The sequence below is a fragment of the Podarcis gaigeae genome, assembly GCF_964106915.1.
Source record: "Podarcis gaigeae genome assembly, chromosome: 8".
In the NCBI taxonomy this organism is placed as follows: Eukaryota; Metazoa; Chordata; class Lepidosauria; order Squamata; family Lacertidae; genus Podarcis; species Podarcis gaigeae.
The window spans coordinates 55,439,162-55,457,313 of record NC_139684.1 but is presented as its reverse complement, the minus strand read 5'-3'; the positions used below and the strand labels follow the sequence as shown (position 1 = coordinate 55,457,313).

Sequence of the window (18,152 nt, the reverse complement as noted above, 5' to 3'; positions counted from 1 at the left end):
AGGGAAGAGCCTGCCCTCAAAATGTTGCATAATTGGTTGCCCCCCCCCCATTCCCTCAAAAAGCTTCAGAGTCGTCAAGGCAACCAACCTGCATCAAGTAGGTCCATCTCCTGACTATCCCACTGGGCACTCGTCATGGAGAGGGGCTCTAGGCAAAAGGCCCTCTGGTGGGAGTCCCCTGTTCCAACCCCTGGTTGGCTTAAACCTGATTGGGTGAGAGGGCCTTGCTTCAGCGCATGGGACACATTCTCTTCTGGGCTACCTTCCACAGGGCAAGAAGTGGGTGGGGCAAGAAGCAATGAATGTAAAATTTTGCCTTTTGTATGGTGAGCTATTTTCTACACCCACACACTCCTCAATCCCCCTTAAAAGGAGCAAGAGGCACAACCAGAGAGGCCTGGAGGGACATATCCAGTGCCTAGGCTTAAGGTTCCCCACCACCAGCTTACCTGGTGCCTATAGTGGGTGGCAGTGGTAGCAGCAGTGGTAATGAGCAATGCCAGGGGGCTGGGTCTTGTTGCCACATTACTTCCACACAATAACCCTCCACACTGTATCATCCTAGAGCATTGTGGGAAATTCAAATGGTAGTTACATCCAGCTAATCCAAAATGCGGCAGCCAGACTGGTGACTGGGAGTAGCTGCCAAGGCCATATTACACCAGTCCTGAAAGACCTACATTGGTTCCCAGTATGTTTCCAAGCACAATTCAAAGTGTTGGTGCTGACATTTAAAGCCCTAAATGGCTTCGACCCAGTATACCTGAAGGAGCGTCTCCATCCCCATCGTTCTGCCCAGACACTGAGGTCCAGCGCCAAGGGTCTTCTGGCGATTCCCTCCCTGCAAAAAGTGAGGTTACAGGGAACCAGGCAGAGAGCCTTCTTGGTAGTGGCGCCTGCCTGTGGAACGCCCTCCCATCAGATGTCAAGGAAATTAAGAACTATCTGACTTTTAGAAGACATCTGAAGGCAGCCCTGTTTAGGGAAGTTTTTAATGTTTTAAGTTTTATTCTGTTTTTAGTCCTCTGTGGCTGGGGAAACCCAGTCAAATGGGCGGGGTATACCATAAATAATAAAATTATTAAATTATTACCGGTATTATTATTAGCTATCTGGTGCTGCAGTTTAGACTCTGGGATGCATTTGGAGACCTTCTTGCTCATTCTGCTGAGTGGGGTGGGGCCATGGATTGTTGTCCCAAAGCTCTGCCCTGATGGGGCAAAGTCTCCAGGAATTGTTTTTTTTTTTTAATGGTGTGTGTGTATTAAATAGAGTAGGCATCTCAAGGGCACAGAGTTCTGGGATGGGGCTCAGGATGATAAGATCCTGGACACCAGTTTGGAAGGTGACTTGGAAGTCTTTGTGATGAAGAAGAACAAAAGATTATTCACAACCTAGAGCCCACCAGTCCATCTCATATCTGCTGAGAGCTCCACAGAGCCCCTGTGACTCTTCTGGGTATGAGAAGGGCAGGCCTTCCTGCAAGCAGAGATTCCCCTTGGCCTAGAGCCAACACCTACAATCCCACAAGGAGATCAGTGTGACATTTTGGCAATGAACTCATGTACAGCCCCAGGGCGACATGTGGGGCCTGCCAGAGAAAACACAAGGACCAAACAGGAGTGGGGAAAACAATTGCCATGGTTCAAGGAAATAAAACAGCTGTCTCTTTTTTTTTAACCGCATCCTGGCTTAGACCCAACCAAGCAGTAGCTCTTCTCCCTATTTTCCAGTGGCAGATCACTGGGGGGAAATGATCGTTGTCCCAATGCACTCTTGCATCATTTCACATGTGTTGACAGTGGCAACTCTCTCTGCCTTATTCTGCCCACCTGTGCCTGTCTGTCTTCCCTGTTGACTTGCAAAATCCCAACCAGTTAATCACATCCATACCATACAGCTGAACCACATGGTTCTCCGGTCAAAAAAAATCCTGAGAGCTATAGGTTCTTAAAGGTGCTAGGAATTGTAGTTCTGTGAGCTATAGCTCCCACAATTTTTTTTCTGGGGTGGGGGAGGGGGAGCTATGTAGTTTAAATGTGTGGTGTGGATGTGACCTGAGATTTACAACAAAATGTTGTTGTGTAGAGCCAGCCTGTCATGCCCTTTTCCAGGACACTCCATTCCCTCTCCCTTTATTATTATCAGTTGTTGTTGTTATATTTGTTTGCTTTTTACAAAACATCTCCAAGCAACTTACAAAATATTAAAATACATCACTGCCTCCTGTGGGAGCAAATTCCATATTTTAGATTATGCACCATGGAAAGAAGACTTTCTTTGGTCTGTCCCGAATCCTCTAACATTCAGCTTCCTTGGATGTCCACCAGTTCTAATGTTATGAGAGGAGATTTTATTCTCTACCCACATTCTCCATGCCATGCATAATTTCATAAACTTCTATCATGCCACCTCTTACATTGATGTAAACTGAAAAGCTCCAAATATTGTAAGCTTTTCACATAGTGGAATTGCTTCCTCCCCTTGAATATGCTGGCTACCCTGTGAGTTTCATTAGGGCAATCAAACATTTCAATTTTTTTTGCTGAGAAAACAAATGTTTTAATGCTTGGTCACAATCATCAGTTTGTTGGCCAAGATTCAGGCTTTTATTTTTCAGTTACTATGATTTCCTTTAGGGTGTATTCACAAACATTGAACACTGTACATCTTCACCCTTTGTCAGCATAGTGTGTGTGTGTGTGTGTGTTCATGTACTATTTATGTGTGTTCCTATATCTTTGTAAATAGTTTCAGGATTGCATCAGCCATTTTAACCTGTGGTGGAGGGTAGGGGGAGCATATCCATTATTGAACAGTGTGAAACAAACAGCTGCTCACAAAGTTCTGTGCGGGTTTCCAGGACACTTGCTTTGGAGATTGCTGGCAATGGGCTGCGCTCAGCATGTAGATAAGCAGGTGTCAGCTTTCCCCTCAAGTGCACCCATTTAACAGGTATGACACACCTGAATGTCCACTGGGTGTTCTCAGACAAAGTGGAACAGCACACAGTGGATGCTCACTGTCCAAGCATTGTCCCTACAAGTGCAGTCAATGCTGGCAAGTGAAAGCAGCAGTTTTGAGGCCATAGGGAGATGGCTTCTGCTACATCGGTCTTAAATCTATCCAGCTCAGCATTCTCCACACTGAAAGGTTCCAGACATGGTTTCCAGGGTTTCAGAACGACACCTACCTGGAGATGCTGGGGATTGAACCTGGGACCTTCTGCATGCAAAACATGAGCTACCGCCAGCATGATGGCTCCCCAGTACACCACTGGACTTTCCACTCCCTAGCTCTTAATTAATCTATACCTATGCCTTTGCAGGACGCGGTGGCGCTGTGGGTTAAACCATAGAGCCTAGGACTTGCCGATCAGAAGGTTGGCGGTTCGAATCTCTGTGACGGGGTGAGCTCCCATTGCTCGGTCCCTGCTCCTGCCAACCTAGCAGTTCAAAAGCACATCAAAGTGCAAGTAGATAAATAGGTAAATGGCGGGAAGGTTAATAAAGCGAGATGAGCGCCGCAACCCCAGAGTCGTCCGTGACTGGACCTAATGGTTAGGGGTCCCTTTACCTTTATGCCTCTTGCTCACACCATTTTGAACCAGGAAATCATTTTCCCCTCTTCTCAAAATATGCTCATATGCTCCAAAGCATAAGAATATAAGAAGAATATAAGAAGACCCCACTGGATCAATCCAATGGACCACCCAGTCCAACATCCTGTTCTCACAGTGGCTGAGCAGATTTATGTGGGAAACCAGCAAGCGGGATTTGCGCAAAAGAGCCCTCTGCCCCAGGCGTGTAGCATTGGGGGGGGGGGGCTGCCAGGACAATCATCCCAGGAGGCCACTCATGCCATCCTCCCTGAGCCAGCCCTGCGCCACTTTGAGAGGCTGGGGAGGGCAGTGTAAGAAGGAGGCAACAGCCTTGCGCCCTTTGATCCCAACCCCTTGAGCTAGATGGACTAATAGTATAAGGCAGCTTACTATGTTCTTAGAGAGGGCTGTAGCACAGCATCTGCTTTGCATGCAGAAGGTCTCAGGTTCGATCCCCACCATCTGCAGATAAGGTTGGAAATGCACCCTGTCTGAAACCCTGGAGACCATTACTAGCCAGTGTAGTCACTACTGACCTTGATGGACCAATGGTGAAAGGCAACTTCTGCGATGCTTGTTTAAAAATCAGCCCCCCTTCATTTTAGAATCATGAGGACTAGAAACTTATTTTTAGGTCCAAGCCCATAGCTCAGAGGTAGAGCATGAATAAGATCGCTAGTTCAACCCCCAATGGCAGCATCTCCAGGCAGGCCTGGGAGAGACACCCTGACTGAAACCCTTGGAGAGCCGCTGCCGGTCAGTGTAGACAATACTAGATGCACGTAAGGTTCTGACTCAGTAGAAAGCAGCTTCTTACGATCCCACGGCAAAACAAGGCATCACGTGACATGTAAATATAGAAAACTGCAGGTCCCGGCCGAGTTACAGATAGGTAGCCGTGTTGGTCTGCCATAGTCAAAACAAAAAAAATTCCTTCCAGTAGCACCTTAAAGACCAACTAAGTCAGTTCTTGGTATGAGCTTTCGTGTGCATGCACACTTCTTCAGATACGTATCTGAAGAAGTGCGCATGCACACGAAAGCTCATACCAAGAACTGACTTAGTTGGTCTTTAAGGTGCTACTGGAAGGATTTTTTTTTGTTTTGGTCCCGGCCGAGTTTGTTTCCTTCCCCCTTTTGGCCACGCCTCCCCCTTTGGCCACGCCCAGATAGGCCTGGCTCTCTTTCCTACCCCTCCATCTGCCTCCGGACAGACAGGCGGCTTCTGATAGGCCCACGTTTCGAGCCGGCGGCCAATCCGTGGAGGCCACAGCGGCGCCGCGAGGAGGGCGAGGCTATATAAGGAGGGGGCCGCGGATGAGGAAGTGAAGCGTAGCTGTTGGAGTGGTGGAAGCGAGAATTAGAAGCGGAGACTCGATGGCGGAAGCCCCGGTAGGGCCCGGCCGGATTCCGGGAGGCGAGGCCGAAGGGGAGGAGGTCTCGCTCGTGGTCAAGAGCCCCGCGCAGCGGCACCCCGACCTCCGCCTGACCGCCCAGCGCTCGTGGAGTGTCCGTCGCCTCAAGGCTGAGCTCCGCCGCTGCCACCCGGATGCCCCGGTGAGTCTGCGAAGACTCGCTCTCGTCCTCCTCATACGGCACTTCCCCACCTCTTCCTTCCTTCCTTCCTAACTTCCTTCCTTCCTTCCTTCCTTCCTTCCTTCCTTCCTTATTTATTTATAATCTGTTACGGGCTACACTGCTCCTGAGCGGGGAGGCTCTGTTTGAGAAAACTCTCTCCTATGGAGCTTCCAAATTCAGTCGCAGCCTAATTCGGAAGCTGCCAGGGTGGGACAGGATGGGGGGGGGTTGCCTTTGAGCTCGGCTATTGCTGGCGGCTTGGGGGTTGAAATTGGGAGATGTGAACTTTTAAAGGGGCGAGAGTAATGTTTGATAGTGACTGGGCGGGGGCCAGAGGCTGAACGGAAATAATACTATTAAGCCAGCCTTCCCCAATGCAGGGGGCTTCCAGATTTTGGGGCTACAACTCCTAACGCCCCCCGGGAGCGCTGGCTGTGGCTGTTGGGAGCTGTAGTCCCAACAATATCTAGAGGGCTGCATGTTTGTTTATTTGCATTTATGCCCCAGCATCTTCTCCAAAGATCTCAAGGTGATACGAATGATTCTCCCTCTCCTTATTTAATCCACATAACAACTCTGTGAAGTAGGTTGAGTGAGTGACTGGCTCCCAAGGTCACACACAGTAAGAGCTTCATGGCCCAGTGGCAATTTGAACCCTGATCTCCCAGGCCCCACTCTAGTCACTACACTGTATTAAGCAGAGCAGGAGATTGATTTTTAATCTCTTCCCACAACCCTCCTTTTAGAAAATTTAGGACTCTGAAACCAAACATGGCCTTGAATGACAGGCTTCCTGGATCACATCTGTGGCCCTTCTAGCCCAGCTTTCTGCCGCGTACAGTGACCAACAAGTTGTTTCATGGAGGGCATGAAGGCAGAAGTTTTTTTCCTGCAGTTGCTCTCCTGTGACTGGTATTCAGTGGCATACTGCCTCTGCACCTGGAGGTTCTATGTTGCTGTCGAGTGGCTGGTGATAAACCTGGTTGTTGTCTAAGATCTTCCCTCTGTCATGGAATATTAGTTGCTGGGGAGACTTCTGGAGTTGCGCTTTTATTCCACTTAAAGATTTCCCATAGGCATCTGGTTGGTTACCGTCAGAAGAGAGTGGACTCGAAGGGCCTTCAATCTGATGTAGCAGCACTCTTAACACTATGAAAAGATTAAGCTTGCTCTTGTATTACTCATTTTTATTTATTTCATGAAATTTATACAACACTTGATTGCGGGAGAACGCCTCAAAGTGGTTTGCATGGTACCTGCCACCCTATTCACCATAGTTCCTTTCTTTCAACTCTTCCCCCAGTCACTGATTTTTGAAGCCTTTATCTCTCATGCTCAAAGGCCTTTTTCTGTTTTCTATTTGCTTTTTTTATGTATCCATTATGTACCTTGGCTTTTCTCCAGTGATCTGAGTACATGGTGATATCTGCTCTTTCTTCCTGCAGGTAGGTTAGGTTGTGGGGTGGAGAATAACTCAAGGTGCCTCTGTGACCTTCATGGCCAAGGAGAGATTTGTTTCCGTGGTCCAGTGTTCGTTCGCTGCATTGGCTTGTTCTTCCCCCAGTTCTACCTCTCACCTTATTTCTTTTTCCTCATCCACTTCCCCCCTCCTTTCATAGTTGTTCTTTCTGCTTAGGCTGGTATCTCCGGTTTCTGCAGCCTTCTTCCTGTTAATGTTCTCTCCAGGCATCTTGGCCTGTACTTACTCTCTAAACAGGCCTTTATATAGCAGCAGTTGGAATCTTAACATTTCTCACCAAGGACTAGGAAGCTGCCAGTAGTGTTTTAACAGACTTTGGAACATAGAATGCCTGCAAGTGCAATGTGGTGATTTTGATTAAAGTCATCATTGTGATCATCTTGGCCTTTGTCCCCCCTTGCTGTTTATCCGCTTAGTACTGGGGTGATGTATTGCTTTTGCCAAATGTGATTTTTTTTTCATCACCCATGTCCAGAGCAAAAGGCTCCCTCCACATCAGCAAGCAGTGTTACATAACCAAACAGTCTGGGACCTCCTGGCAGCTGGTCATTCTGTTCTGGGAGCTTAAGCTTCTTTGAACAGGGTTTTTTCACTCTTCTGCCAAACAGATGATGCAATAGGGCTTAGGTCTTACTCACTTGTCGCTCTTGATTTATTACATTTGGATGTCAGATGCTGAAATTGCCGAATTCATGGCCAAGGCAAATGTCTTCATCATTTTGTGGCTTACAATGATCAGAGATCCTCTGTCTGAAGAAGCTTAAAGCAGCAAAAATCCCCTAATGAACATATGGGGTTATTTTTGTTCCATTCTATTTTTCAGATTAAGAAGCAGCAGTACTTTGTCACTTTCTTTGCAATGCAAATGACCCAGCTGGTAGACCAGTTTGCTATTTTGGCAAGGATGATTTGAAAAACCAAAAAAGGGTTATTAGTGCTGCTTTTCTCCAGTACAACTAGTAGCAAATGTTGTGTTTGAATTCGAAACAGATTGGGACAGCCACGTAAACGTTCTGAAACGAACTCTTCCCTTTTGGTCTGATACTGACACTACTTCACAAGTTTGATTTAGTTTGTTAGTAACAAGAAAAGATGGATCCAGCTAGTAAGTCTAGTTTATATTATTCTTCATTCAGTTTACAAGAATGACATGACCAGCGTTTGATCCTCCCATTGTGCTAGGCGCATTTTGCGACAAGAATTTCATTAGCACGAGCAGTTTCTGAGCTCTGGGTGCAGTACTGCGCCTAAGATTTCAGATTAAAACTGCAGAGTGGAAGGAAAGGAGGACCTTTTTCTGTCTCCCCACTTCCAGCCACTCTCTGAAGACTGGAGAAGAGACCCTCTTAAGAACGTTAGGGGGGGCAGGCAGGGGAAGCATGGCTTTGTTTTTTGCAGTCTTCAGATAAGGACTAGACCATGTGAAAAATGAACATAAGACTTTAACTGCAGTTCATTCATTTTCAGCTTTGTAATGTTATATTAAAAAAGTATGCCTAGTATGCCGTTGCTGTGCCCATAACCTAGGTTTAAGGTGCCATTTAGCTCCTAGCTCTTATATCTCAGTTTCTAACACTGAACATGACTGATACATTTTGGCACAGCATTTAAAATATGGTATGTTTAAATACGCTAATTCCCAGATTAGGTACTGGGACATGCTAGTGTACATCAATATTAAATTAAATGCTCCTGTGCATTGAGTACCCACCCCCAGAAGATGCCACCCACTCTATCTTATAGATAAGTAAAACTTACCTTGTTATTTTCTAACAATGAAAAAGGATTTGCCTTCACATCCATTCCCTCTGCTAGCATGGTTGCAGCGGTGGGGGTTCCTGCTGTGGAATTCATACTCGACCCTCCAGCAAGTAAATTTGTCTCTCATAACACTTCAGTCAGGCCAGTTTGAAATTTCCAGTAATGCTGCGGTGTCAGATGACTTCTTCACAAGAACTGCAAGTTCAAAGAAGTGTGGCACAGTTAATTTCACTTAAGAGCAAAATAGGGGGTTACCGGTAATTCTGAGATTGAAATAGTCCTACAGAAACCCTATTTTTAATTAGAGAAAAGAGTTATAATATGGTTCCTTACTGGAGATAGTGATTGATACTGGCTTCTGTCAACTTGGCCAAGGTTGCTCATAGTTAACTGGAGGTAGAACTTTGGTCAAAGTGGACATTCTGGTCTGAATTTACAAGTGGCTGACCATTGCACTTGTCAAAAACACAAAATAAGGATTCAAAGTTTTGTTGATGAAATTTCTACAACTGCCGGATATAAACAGAAACTGGTGTTATTATCTGGACTCTGGAACCAGTTCTTAGCAACAGCAACAATGCTAAGCTAGGGCTAAAAAATGAATTAAAGGCTTGCTGATGGTGGGCGCCTTGACTATCAACATCAGTATCTTGGCTTATATTAGAGGGTTGTACTTTGTGCCCCATAAGTGCAGTCTTATTTTTCACTCTCAGTCACCAGGTTGATGAAGCAGGTGTGGAGTTCTTAGATGTGGGTACGTCTGAAACTACATCTTCAGTTTTTTTGGGAATATGTGTCCCAAAAAGGTCTTCTCTGACCTGACAGCATTCATCTGTTCTGCCTCCTAGAAGTCCAGCAAGCAAATCCAAAGTAGTTTCCAAGCATTACTATAATTGAGGATCTCAGAAATGCTGAAATGCATAACTTATTCATGCAGTAGCTTTGTATTACAAATAAGTTTGCTACAAGAAGGATGGAATGTAAATACTCCAAATCAGACAATTGTGTTTTTTTGTTGTTTGCAAAGGTACTTTGTTAAGATGGAAGTTGCATAAATAAATATTGCACATGTTAAGTTCTGCATGGCTGTTCTGCATAATTCAACAGAATGGGTCCTGACCATTGTGTTCTCTTCCTCTTAAAGCCTGAAGACGTTCAGAGACTGATTTATTCTGGGAAGTTGTTACAGGACCATCTTTACCTGCGAGAAGTGCTTGCCAAGGTACTTGGGTGCTGCATGCTACTAGCATTGCTTTTGTTAACTCTAGTGGATCAGCAAGTAAATGCAATAAACTGAACTCTTGTTTGAAAATTATTTTGGTTTATATTTCAGCAGGATATGGTGCATGCTCTCCACCTGGTGTGCAACTCAAAACTGCAAGAAACAGACGTGAAGGTATTTATAAACTGATAAGTTGTTCAGATTCCTACCTTATATTTATCCACAATTTAGTTATAGTTCCTCTTGGAGCTGTTACTACAGCCTTGTAGGAGCATGAATATTGCATTGCTCTGTAAACCATAGCAGGTCCACCACTTGCATCTGTTAGAGTCCTGGGAAGCTCACTATTAGGCCACAAGAGAGGTAACCACTCCCAGAGGTTTGGTGCCTTTGCTGCAGCTTTGTTTTTAGCTGTCATGCTATTGACACACCCATCCTCAAAGACTTTGGAGCTTCAGCTTGAAAACCATCTAAATTAGTAGCCATCTCTGAAACTTGTGGCCTTCAGAAATAAGCTGTAATGGTTCTCCCTTACCTGGCGGAATGGAGATAACCAGTGGGATATGGGTTAAAGGTAAAGGTAAAGGTACCCCTGCCCGTACGGGCCAGTCTTGACAGACTCTGGGGTTGTGCGCCCATCTCACTCAAGAGGCCAGGGGCCAGCGCTGTCCGGAGACACTTCCGGGTCACGTGGCCAGCGTGACATCGCTGCTCTGGCGAGCCAGAGCCGCACACGGAAACGCCGTTTACCTTCCCGCTGGTAAGTGGTCCCTATTTATCTACTTGCACCCGGAGGTGCTTTCGAACTGCTAGGTTGGCAGGCGCTGGGACCGAGCAGCGGGAGCGCACCCCGCCGCAGGGATTCGAACCGCCGACCTTTCGATCGGCAAGTCCTAGGTGCTGAGGCTTTAACCCACAGCGCCACCTGCGTCCCGGGGATATGGGTTAGCTCTGGATATAAACTCTATAGGAAGGACAGAGAAGGGTGATGATTTCAACTTGCTGGTTTCACTTTTATCCGTGTGATGGTTATATTTATCATAATGTTGAAGTAAAGCTGTTGCTGGGATGTAAACATATTGCACCCCTCAGTTGATTCTACTTGAATAGTTGTTACCATACTTGCTATGCACATTTCTGTCTGCACACCTGAAACCTTCTTCTTTCAGTTTGAGGAATAGGCCCTCTCGGAAGGTGACTGACGAGGGGATTTCATTTGGATGCCAGGGGGACTTCTCCCCAGCTGTATTCTGCTACTCTGTTGTCAGTCTGGTAGAACTGTCCCAGAAACCAGCACACTTACCAAACAAAACAGGAGCAACTTATGCGTAGCACTTAGGTAGCAGAGTGCCCTCATAAGGTGCTTTGCTGGGAGCAATAGAGATTCAAGCAGAACTTTTCCAGAAAAAGAGTTGTTATTGAAAAATTGTGAGGCAAATTACTAAAGTCTTGTCACAGAAGGTGGTGGTGGGGAGGGAGAAATGAGGTGAAGGCAAGCCAAGAGTGGTTGTGTGGTGGTGTTTGGGAGAGGAAGGAACAGGGTTGAAACCATGGGGGGAACAAGTTATACCTCCCCTTCCTCGCAATTTGTCTGAAAATCCTCTCAAAAGGGAGGGAGAAGCTCCCATGCAGACACATTCTTAAGTTTCAGCTGATCAATGTTTTCCTCAGGTTGTTGAAGCCAAGCATCAGCCAGCAGCCTTTAGCCAAGCCCCGCCTTTGCTTCCTTCAGTTCATGCTGTGAGTCAGACGGACATCCTCGGCAACCAGCCCCTTGCAGCAGAGAATGCTGGCAATAGGTAAGTGTGGTGTGAGTGGCTCGGTTCTGCCTGTTGGGTACCTGCCTGTTGCCTGCTTGTTCAGACAACTTGCTGTTGAATCTGTGTACCCTTGAGATGGCATCTATGTACTCTCTTGGCAGCAGCTGGTGCCACTGGCCTACTACTGGAATGGGTGCCTAGCAGTGCACCCTAACTCCACATGTGAGGTACCACTTTGGGGAAAGCAAAGAACAACTGTGCAAATGAGAGAAATGCCTGTCTCTCCTTCAAGCCTTTGGCTTTGGTTTTGACCTTCTCCAGCACCCACTGTACCACTGTAAATAAATGCCTGCCTTCTCCTTGCAAGCCTGCTTGGCATGTGAGAGGCCTTGAGGAGAGAGAGAGAGAGAGAGAGAGTTGGTGGTGAGCATAACTAGCAGCTGGCTACCAAGCCAAACCAAAGACTCCTGAGCCCCTAGTATAGGGATAGTCAACTTGGGGCCCTCCAGAAGTTGGACTACAGCTTATGCATCCCTGATCATTGGTCATTCTTCTTGAGGGTGATGCGAGTTGTGGTTCAGCAACATGAGGCCCAGTACATCAGCATGTTTTCCCCAATGGAACTTTGACTGCAGCACAGTTTAATTCTTCCTTCTGATTCGTTGGTGATGCATTTTATTTAAAATGTTACAATCTAAAAGGCCTGACACACAAGGATCGGGGAAGAAGGGAGGGCGAGGAAGGACACCCAGGGACGAGTTCCTTGTTGTAAGGACTATGTAACCAACAGCTGGAATGGAAAGAGCTTAGAGAGAGGAGCCACAAATAGTTAGTCTTTTACCAGAGCAGAGATGCAGAAACCCTGCCAGTCCATTCTCTTTTCCACTTCAATAGCCTGAAGATTAAATGCTGATAAAACATCCTTGGCCTGGAGGGTACAGCATTACAAAATCCTTGCCATATAATTTTCAGTGAGGGCAAGGGATTAAAAATAGTATGCCTGTCCTGATTAAGCATATTTTCTTCTCCTCTGCATCAGATCTGCACCGGCGCAGCACTGCTTTCAAGGCTATTCATCCTATACAACATACCGCATGCTGCAGTTCTGGTTCCATCAGTTTTATGCAAGACAATACTACATGCAATAGTAAGTTGCTGTCTTCGTTGTGATCTATTTCTACAAGGAGCTAAATCCCAAACATTTTGAAAAATTTGCATACTGGTGTGATGTGGCTGAAAAGCTAGGGCTCTTGCCTGTATGTATTCAGTGTTAGATTATATCAAGCCCCTGGCACAAATAAGCTCCGGTGGTCCTTGGTGATTCACTGAATCAAATACACCCTTGAAGTGCTCCTGTTGTTGGCTTGCTATTTTGAGGCTGCCAATTTGTTTCATGCACACCAAAGTTGAGCAAGCTCTCACCAGCTTTCTAACTGAGCTCGTGACTTTTATCTTGCATCTAGCATGGCTGCCAGTGCTGTTTCTGGTGACGTATCCTCTACACGAAGTACTCAGGAGATCCCAGTTGCAGCCCCAGTTGCGGCCCCAGCTCCTCTTTCTGGTCCTTTTCCTGCTGAAAACCAGGCCGGAAATCAAAACGTTCCCCCTCAGGTAAACCCAGGGGTGAACCAGAACCTTCGCATGAATGCCCAGGGAGGGGCTTTGATGGAAGAAGAAGAAGAAGGCGGCAATCGGGATTGGCTGGACTGGCTCTACTCAGCAACCCTCTTCTACGTCTTCATCAACATTGTGTATTTCTACTCCAGTATGAGCAGGCTTCTCATGGTGATGGTGGGCACCCTGCTGATGTACTTGTAAGTTTCTGCGGCCTCATCTTATCTCTCTCACTTTTTACCACTAATCTTGGTGCACATTATTTTAAAATAAGTCTCTGCTGGGGGAGACTAGTGGCCAAGTGTGGACATGATGTCAAACTGTGATCAAGGCTTCGGGAGTTGCACAGTTGCTCAGCCTGGCCATGAGAAGATAGCGAGAACATACCACCTAAGAACACAGGAAGCTACCTTATATATGAGCCAGACCCTGTCAGTCTAGCTCAGTATTGTCTTACCTTGGCTGGCAGTCATTTGCCAATATTTCAGGCAGGGCTGAAAGCCTGCCCTACCAGGAGATGCCATTGGGGACCTAGATGCAAAGCAACAGCCTCCAACCTATGGTTGGTTGACAAAATATCATTAACATCCAAAGTGGAGGGCAGGGCAGGGCAGGGCAGCTTAGTTTTAACCACAACTTGTTAATGTGTTGGGATCATAAACCACAATTTAATTTGCTCCGCTAAGCTTATTTCTTGGTAGGCTTTGGTACAGAAAACTGTGGTTTACAACAAGAAGTGAAAATTTCCTATTATGGCTGGCAGGGAGCATATGTGAGCAGGCCTCTGTATATAAAGCTAAACTGGTTTCCTGTTTTATCTGAGCTGGCCCACAAACTCCCCTGGACATATTTCTGCAGCTCCCTTTAAATAGTTGTAAGGAGGCTAGTACTTCAAACATCTACTAAAATACCACTTGTGAGGGTTTAAAAGGAAACATTCACCACAGGTAAAAAATATCTTGTTTTGCAACCTGTCGCTCATTTTCCCTGTTGCACATACAAGAACTGTAGGCTAAACACTGACATCTGAATTTGTCCTAGTAAACTGTCCTCTCCTTTGTATGCATTTCTCACCTGTGGGACTGTAGCACAGACAGCTCTTTACTGAATGCAGTTTTTATACATTAGCAACAGTAAAAGCTCCTCAGCTTTTGCAGTTTGTTGGTAAACTTGGGTAGACAGCCATTCAGTTTATGTTGGCAGCCCTTTAAAGGGACACTGATTTGAACAAAATAACTGTCTTTGGTCTTTTTTATTTAGCAAAATTTATAAGCCGCTTGATTGTTTAAAAAAAGGAAAACCTCTTCAGCAGTTTACAAAAATGTAAAAAACTAATAAAATTACTGATAAAACAATTAAAACCTATTAAACAGTTTCAAAAGATGGTTGCAATCAGCTGCTAAAAAGAAATGAAATCCACATGTCTGGATAGGCCTGATATCAATAGGCAGGGAGTTCCAAAGTGTACTTGTAAGAAAATGGTATTTTAGTGTGGCTACAAGTATTATAATAATAATATAATAATTTATTATTTATACCCCAACCATCTGGCTGGGTTTCCCCAGCTACTCTGGGTGGCTCCCATCCGAACATTAAAAACACCTGTGCCAGTTATGCAGATGGAAGCAGTTGAGTGGGCATATATGGGATAAGGTGATTCAGCAAATAACATTTCCCACCTTGAAAGTCACATTACGGATGTCATGCAGTGCACAGAACTCTGAGCTGTCTTCTATGAAATAACTGGAAAGGCTTGTACAGCAGGGGCTAAGTCAGTTGCTCTCCTCCTGTCCTTGAATATTAAATGGAGACTCTCCCATGCCAGATGGGTTATCCTGACAGAGGGTTTTTTCAGACTTCCTTTTGGCATTCTGTCTTATACCTCACTGGTTTTGTCGTCTCAGGCACCAGGTTGGATGGTTTCCTTTCAGGAGGAGGCCAGCTCAGCCTGCTGAGAACAATATTCCTCTACAAGCAGCTGTTAACCAAGACCAAAACAATAATTTACAGGTAAGTTCCTAACAGGATATAATTTCATTCATAAGCACAATTTTGAATGGTCTGATGAACTTTCCAGCCCAAACCTAAGCAGCTCAGAATGAATGCCACTCATTCAGAGGGACTTGCTTCCTGGATAATTAAGCTTGTTTAGGTTTTCAGCATTGCCTCAGTACTGTTTCTAAAACACCTCTGTATATTCTGTCCACATATCTTAAGTGGCTTGCCGCTTAGGTACTGTAAATTGTTCTGTGTGACAAAATAATTTAGGATGCAAAGTGCACAATTTGTATTGGCTTCCACTTAGCACAGTCGACGTGCTAAAATTATGTTGTAGAACTTGAGATAAATCAAGATGTTGAATCATTTGTCGGACATTTTCCTGATTTGGTGGTGCTGGTTCTACTGTACCACATAATGCGCTCCATGCTTTGTATGTGAGACCCAGTGCTGGGCAGCACCATATGTTTTGGTCCTTCTGGGGTGGGGCATTCCTTTTTCAGGCAGCTAAACCATCTCCAAAAGGGACGCAGGTGGCGCTGTGGGTTAAAGCCTCAGTGCCTAGGACTTGCCGATCGAAAGGTCGGCGGTTCAAATCCCTGCGGCGGGGTGCGCTCCCGCTACTCGGTCCCAGCGCCTGCCAACCTAGCAGTTCGAAAGCACCTCCGGGTGCAAGTAGATAAATAGGGACCGCTTACCAGCGGGAAGGTAAACGGCGTTTCCGTGTGCAGCTCTGGCTCGCCAGAGCAGCGATGTCACGCTGGCCACGTGGCCCGGAAGTGTCTCCGGACAGCGCTGGCCCCTGGCCTCTTGAGTGAGATGGGCGCACAACCCCAGAGTCTGTCAAGACTGGCCCGTACGGGCAGGGGTACCTTTACCTTTACCTTTACCTTAAACCATCTCCAGCTCCTGGCTTTTCCTGTTGACTGAAGGCTTTGGAGACCTGATGATGGAAAATGTCCATCTCCCAGGCTCTAGATGTCACTGCTAACGTTAAATGAGTTGTAATGTGTTGAATTAATGCAGCAACTGTGTGCTATCTCTGAAATGGTTTTTGGAGTCCAGCTGATTCTGCATGTTGTTATTACATGCTTGGAGAACAGGTTGCTCCCAGCTTCTAATGAGGTCCTTTCATGAAGTGCTCTCCCTCCACAGAGTCTGGCTAGCCAAGTATATCTAATTCATGTGACTTTTGACAAAGTAAACCCACAACTGGTAGTATTTGCCAGTGTCAAATCTAAAGCTACCCAGGAAGAAAGCCGTAGTGCTGCAGGAGAAGGTCATTTGATGATCCTGTCAGGGAATTATTACATCTTTCTCTTTCCTTGGTTTAGCAGGAGGAAAATGTGGGGGGTCAGGGTGAAATGGAGGCACCTGACACCACACCAGAGAGTCAACCAGCACCGTCTTCGTTCATGAGCACTGCCTGGCTTTTCTTCAAGACTTTCTTTGCATCCCTCCTGCCTGAGGGGCCCCCAGCTGTGGCCAACTAGCTGGCTGCTTAGCCACACAAATAGCCAGTAAACTGCAGCTGTCTGTTTGCTGTGAGACCTTTGGCTGAGCAAGGACTGGACTGGACACCAGTTTGAATGCTGGAAGTGGCCTGGTACCAATGGACGAAAAGGAATTACTCTGCTTTCAGAAGCGAAAGACAGAGATTGCAACAGCCATAAGACCAAAGTACAGAGTGCCAGTGAATTGTATGGGAAACATTGAGTGAAGGCCTACAGCAGTGTGCAATTCTGTACTTAATGCAAGTAAGGCTGTTGATGGACCAAGAGCGAGAGAAGCACATTGCTTCTGCTGGTGTAACTTGATTCCTGTTGGAATGTATCTCATGCTTTAATTACACTGAGTGTAGTATCTTGCGCAACCAGTGAATTGCTAGATATGTATTATAAGAGTTTTACAGGGAAGATTTATGCCAAAAATAATTAAAAGCTGTGCTTGCACTCAATAAATGTAGGGAGCTGTTTGCATAAATAGCTTCCTACTGAAGATTCAGTTGAGCTTTTTATACTAAACAGTATAGCAAGAGCAACCAACCCACATGTACAGGTTCATGTCAAGAACTATCACCCAGTTTTATCAGTTGGAGTGATCATGTAGATCCAAGCATTCTTTCCCTTGATAAAATCTTCTAGGCTTCTTTCTGTTAGGACTTCTGATAAGCATCTAATCAAAAATCTTGTCAGCTGTTTTTGCCACCACCTTACAACTCAAGATATCTGCAAACTAGAGTCTTTTGCAAGCAAGGCTTAGAAAGACGATGGCCCATCTGTCTGTTCCTGAATTTCAGCAGTGGAATATTTCTCTGCATTCTGTTTTTTGTGCATTGTATTAAATGGGTTTTAAAAAAGAAAGTCTTCCAGAAGAAGTTCTCTAAAACATGCATTATGTTACTAGCTTAATTTATAGTGGTTTGTATTTTAAAATAAGCGTGCAACTATGCAAGTATGAAGAAGACCTGGGAAGGGAAATAGGTATTGAAAATGTCATATTCACATTTTAGGGTAAATTGTTGAAGAGCAGTATATTTTGTGCCTTTGGGATCTGGAGATGTTTTTCCTTTGCTCCTTATACTTTAGGAGGCATTCATGATACCTCCATTTCTGTTAATCTTTGGCGTGCATCTCCTAGAACTTAATGAATTTGCATTGAGAATCTTTTCAGCTCAGGGATAATTTTTCTTAGATTATCTTGCCACACAGGGCCATTGTCCTGCGTATACATTGTGAATATCAAATGATGCTGAATTTATATTTTCCCTATTGCAGATTGTAAGCCTTCATTTCATATCAACTTCATCTATACAGCTGACCACTTTCTCTTGTATAATATCTGTTGAACAAAGTTTAACATGCAATGACTTACTTTTATTAAACTTAGATATTGCTGTCTAGCTGTTCATTTGTTGGTCAATGCACAGGTAAAACTGTACAAGAAACTGTCCAGTCAGGCATTAAGGACAAATGGTATAACTGAGTGGCTGAGAATCTGAACTCCTTTCCCTGTACTTCTCATTACCTGGCTCAATTTTCTGGCAGTCTGTTCCAACTTTACTCCAGGTCTGCGATGCTGAAGGCTATCATCAGTACTTCATCATAAGATGAATAAGACAAGAAGAGCCCTGCTGGAT

General features: G+C 45.4%; 1 protein-coding gene across 2 annotated transcripts; it reads left to right on the top strand.

Annotated features, from left to right (window-relative positions):
* The first annotated feature begins 4,870 nt into the window (after positions 1-4,870).
* On the top strand, positions 4,871-17,915 carry HERPUD1 (homocysteine inducible ER protein with ubiquitin like domain 1). Of its 2 annotated transcripts, none has more exons than XM_083752312.1 (8): positions 4,871-5,157; positions 9,564-9,641; positions 9,753-9,815; positions 11,313-11,440; positions 12,441-12,548; positions 12,865-13,215; positions 14,920-15,025; positions 16,348-17,915. In XM_083752312.1, the coding sequence occupies exons 1-8, from the start codon at positions 4,978-4,980 to the stop codon at positions 16,504-16,506; spliced, it is 1,173 nt and encodes a 390-aa protein (XP_083608438.1). In that variant the 5' UTR covers positions 4,871-4,977; the 3' UTR covers positions 16,507-17,915. The 2 variants fall into 2 exon arrangements, with proteins under 2 accessions (XP_083608438.1, XP_083608439.1); XM_083752313.1 differs by having other exon boundaries at positions 4,919-5,157; positions 16,351-17,915.
* The last annotated feature ends 237 nt before the right edge of the window (positions 17,916-18,152 follow it).

What these genes read in the sequence shown, in the direction of transcription:
- HERPUD1 (XM_083752312.1), top strand. Translation starts at nt 4,978, where the DNA reads ATGGCGGAAGCCCCGGTAGGGCCCGGCCGGATTCCGGGAGGCGAGGCC. An exon ending in GGCACCCTGCTGATGTACTT is followed by an intron (nt 13,216 to 14,919) that starts GTAAGTTTCTGC and finishes TTGTCGTCTCAG; the next exon opens with GCACCAGGTTGGATGGTTTC. An exon ending in ACCAAAACAATAATTTACAG is followed by an intron (nt 15,026 to 16,347) that starts GTAAGTTCCTAA and finishes TCCTTGGTTTAG; the next exon opens with CAGGAGGAAAATGTGGGGGG.